Source organism: Sphaeroforma arctica (genome assembly GCF_001186125.1).
Source record: "Sphaeroforma arctica JP610 unplaced genomic scaffold supercont1.470, whole genome shotgun sequence".
NCBI lineage: Eukaryota > Ichthyosporea > Ichthyophonida > Sphaeroforma > Sphaeroforma arctica.
The window spans coordinates 59,009-63,622 of NW_014040088.1; the positions used below are offsets into that span (position 1 = coordinate 59,009).

General features: G+C 39.6%; 1 protein-coding gene across 2 annotated transcripts in view; it reads left to right on the forward strand.

Annotated features, from left to right (window-relative positions):
- SARC_06533 overlaps positions 1-2,177 on the forward strand; it is a gene marked incomplete at its 5' end in the record, with an annotated part of 8,949 nt that extends 6,772 nt beyond the window's left edge. Inside the window, 3 exons of one of the 2 annotated variants that reach the window (XM_014299561.1) lie at positions 209-389; positions 848-918; positions 1,214-2,177. In XM_014299561.1, coding sequence (XP_014155036.1) covers positions 209-389; positions 848-900 — 234 coding nt within the window. In that variant the 3' untranslated portion in view covers positions 901-918; positions 1,214-2,177. The remainder of the gene's footprint in view (positions 1-208; positions 390-847; positions 919-1,213) is intronic. The other variant, XM_014299562.1, reaches the window with a different exon arrangement.
- Between the last annotated feature and the right edge of the window lie 2,437 nt (positions 2,178-4,614).

The window sequence follows — 4,614 nt, forward strand, 5'->3', positions numbered from 1 at the left end:
AGATGTTCGTCCGACAACTAGTGGCATTTGTACATTCGTTATAGACGCGCAAAAGATCTTCTGACAAATATCTATTTATCACATTTTGCTATGTACTCATGTATACAGATACTATACATGTGTGTGATGGTTTACCCTGGTTTATGGAGCCTGAACACATTAAAAGAATGAAAATGCACATATTTACGTCTCTATCGAACACTCACAGGCTCGGTCGTACTACAATGACCTGGCCAAGGACATGATCGACAGCCAAATGGAAAGCGATGGCGCATTACCCGATGAGTTATCGCGCACGAGACCTACCCATTACGTGGCATATTGTCTCGCTGCGTTTGCGCACATGGCTCATCTGGGTGCGGAGAGCGGCAGTAGTATGGACATATGGGGTATGTACCAAGTGTACATATACAAATACAATATGTCTAAACAAAAGTACATATCTGTGTACGTTTTTTTTGTTCGTAGCGCGTATACCTATGGTTATATAGAAAAATGTGTCTCGTAGTGTGATGTCTAGCTGCGTTTGCGCACACGGCTCAGCTGGATGCCGAGAGCGGCAGTAGTGTGGACATATATGGCGGGTGTATTAGGCACAGATGTACAAATATATTAAATATATATATACATATACTAATATGTACATGTACATGTAGGTTTGGGGTAAAGCTTTGCTACTATACAGAAATGTGCTAAGTGGTTTACTGGCTCACTGCGTTGCCGCACATGGCTCAGCTGGCTGCGGAGAGCGGCAGTAGTGTAGACGAATGGGGCGTGTAACAAGTATTACGATACGTATATTAATATTCAGCATTATATACATTTCTGCATTCTTTTATTATCACAGTGTATTGTCCGAATCGAGCTAAGCATCAAGTGCGGGTACACGGCATCTCGTGAGGTTGTCTAGGGTCCAAGGTGTATAGTGTGTGTACCTATATATATATATATATATATATATGTATATATATATGTACATATACTGTTCATACTTTGTCCACTAATACATATACAAGCAAGCCGCGTGATGTGACACAGTACGTAGTTCAAAGTTCAAGTACATGAGCAATCGGATCTGTAAAATCTTGAAAAATTGGATTTGGAACAAAGGTAAATGTTTACCTACATGTCCTTTTGGTCAAATACTCTCGGATTGACCAGTTGGGTTAAATACATCCGACTAACTATCGGAACTATCTCACAAAATATTTAGGCCTGGATGAGAAACGGTCTATCGAACTTGGACTGGAGTGGGCGCTGCCGTACGCCACCACAGACCTTACCTTCCCGTATGACGAAATAACCGTAGTCACCGAATGGACTGGAGACTACGGCCTTGAAGACGCAGCATGGCTACTGGCCTACCACAAATACAGTGACGAGTGGAAGGATAGAGCACTGGATATCAATCCGAAATTCAAAGAGAGCTACAAATGGCTTGTTTTCCCCGATCGATCGGCCGAGTGAGCTTGCACAAGAACTGTACTAGGCGTTAGACATTAATTTGAGATGTACGATGGTTTAGGATATATAATGTCTCAATGTTCAGTTTAGAATACGGGGCTAGATCTTATGTTTCAAAAACCAATCTAGGAACATTTTTTTATTTAAGAAAAGCTTTGAGCAAGTGACGCTAATTCGGGATGCGTAGCATTTCAATTGTGATTGAGAATATACACAATCGGCAAGAGAATCCAATTCGGGAGGAACGAGTGATCGATTCGAGATTCATTGCAAATCAGATGCACTGCATAGCAATGTTGAGAATACAAGAGACACTAATTCGGGAGTTAAAATACACCTCTGCACGGTAAAAGAGATACAATTTTGGGTCTAGCAAACATTTCAATCCGGACGCAAGAAGAAGGCTCACCCCGGTATTCAGAAAGGATTGATAAACGTTTGGAATTGAGCCTCCTTCCCGGATGATTACAACATCTGCAGGCGGACCTTGAGGCCTCTGTTGTTAATTGAAAAAGTACGACCAGAACTGTCTACACTGAACTGACGATACACGCTGGTTGTATGTTACAAACGTACTACTAAAACCGTCTACATTAAAACTGATAATAAAAGCTGGTAGTATGTTAAAAACGTACGACCAAAACCGTCTACATTAAACTGATAATAACAGCTGGTTGTATGTTAAAAATGTACGACCAAAACCGTCTACATTAAACTGATAATAAAAACTGGTTGTATGTTAAAAACGTACTACCAAAACCATCTACAATGAACTGATAATAAACACTGGTTGTATGTGTATCACATGTCTCTTTGAGATGAGCTTATTTGTTACAACATCTGCAGGCGTTGAGGCCTCTGTTGTTAATTAAAAAAGTACGACCAAAAGCGTCTACATTGAACTGATAATAACAGCTGGTTGTATCTGTATCACATGTCTATTTGATTCTTAAGCTTTTTTTACGTATCCGAATGCCATGAATAGATTGTGTGCTTTGTTTATTTTATCATTTACATTGTGTATTGGCATGTCGTTTTGTATGCTTGAGTTATCTTCTATAATCAGTTTTGTTATAGTGAAAACCAATAGCTAATGGAATCGAACTGATAGACATCGTTGCGGTACTTGATTGTCGTCTGACATACTTGTCTCCTTCTGAACTTTCTGTCGGTGTTGTCATTCCACTCCACGCGTATATATACAACTTACATACAGTAAATCGAGTACATGTACAACTTACAAGTATTAAGCCCCATCAGTCGATCTAGAGAGAGATTTAACTTGCATGTGCGACCACTTAAATGGAATAGAATAAAAATGTAGTGTGTTGATTTGCGATTTGTATCAAAAACGGTCAGGCTACCATTCATAACGCTTACAATATTTGTACAATGAGCCTAAATCCTAGCACATATCCCTAATTATACTGATTATTACTATTTATTCCAATGGTTTGGAGAGCTTTGTGTCCAAATAGTACAAATGGTACTGATGGTAGTCTCCAAAAAGGTTCTTTTATACACAGCGTCATGTGATCAAACTCATTTTCAATTGACACAAAGACATAGATATGTGATTTATAGGAGTACCTCAAGAGGCATCTCCTCTATTTTCGCGCGTTTGTTGCCATGCTTCCGCCATTCCAAATTCCCCTAATCCTTGCATAGATATATACAGATCTTCCTGATAGCACTCTAACAGTTAGCTCTACGGGTGCCGAAAAGTGTGTACTGGGGCTCGCTCTATCATAATTTGGACACTTGGCATATGCAGAGGTATTCCTCTCAGGAAAAACGTACAAAAATCCGTGCAATTAAAAGCCCAAATCTCGTTGGTTGTATGTGTCGGTCACTTTACTATAATCTATTGACTTACAAAGTACTCAACTCCTGTTGTATCGGTTGCCAAGACCACTGGGGTTATCTGCGCGAATAAAAGTGGACAGAGTTGTGTACAATTTAAAACATATTTAGTGACTTCTGTCTATTCAATGGATCCGCGTATCTTAGAAAGGCTTAGGAAGATGTAAAACTACAGCTTATTCGCCGAATTGGGACATTTCACATAGGTCAGCTTTTCAGTAAAGAACTAATCAACTGCATATACGAATCGACTACAAACGTAAGATAGATGAACATGCAACACAAGTGTACCAGTTCACTTAATATACGAATCGGGTTCAAACGTGCAGGCACGCGACACGAGTGTACATGAGTGTATTTTTAGCCCATGTTGGTGTTAAAAATACGACCTGACAACACTACTTGTCTTTGTCTTCTATAAAACCCAATCAAGAGAAAGACATACAGCATGTGGAACTATGGGGGCTAAAAATTCACATCATAAACCGCGGATAGTTGATTCGAGCAAGCATGGTGTCTCTGGCCTCATCAGTTCAATATAGATTAAAACCTCGACCATAATACAGATTTATCTCCGATAAAAAGGAAACATACCATCTGTATAAGCATCCCAATTGCGCTTTTTATAGACATCCAAATCTTCAGCCTGATATCCCGCGGTTGTGTCGTCTTCACCTGCCGGCACCACAATGGGCATCTTTGTATCATGCCTATATTCGCGTGTGCATAGGTATGTTCACAAAATCCATGAGCGAATTGCATTTTTTTTGTATCGAGATATGAGAAAATGTATTCAACTCAAAAAAGAATGCAAGTACCTTCGAAACAGACTATAAATATCACTCGCCGACGATAAACCTTTACAGGTATGGATAGCATGTGCTTCGTTTCGGCGCCAGTGTTGTGACTACGACGAAAAGTGCTGGGTACACAAGTACCTATATATACTATTACAGCAACAATCGGCAATATATGGCCAAATATGAAAAAATACGCACCCATGTCAACACACGCGTACAACTAAATATGCACCCTTCTTCGCATCGTCTATGGTCATTGCAGATTACGTTAGATCGCTCCACAAAGATGTGTAAGAATATATATGTGCACGTACAATTATGCACACTGAAATTGAAATAAATCTGCATTTAAGCCTTGGCCCCAGTGCTTGCCGGGTTGTGTATCACGGCAGCCTATATATATATATATAAATATATATATATATACTTATACACACACACACACACACACACACACACATATATACTTCTACACACACACACACAC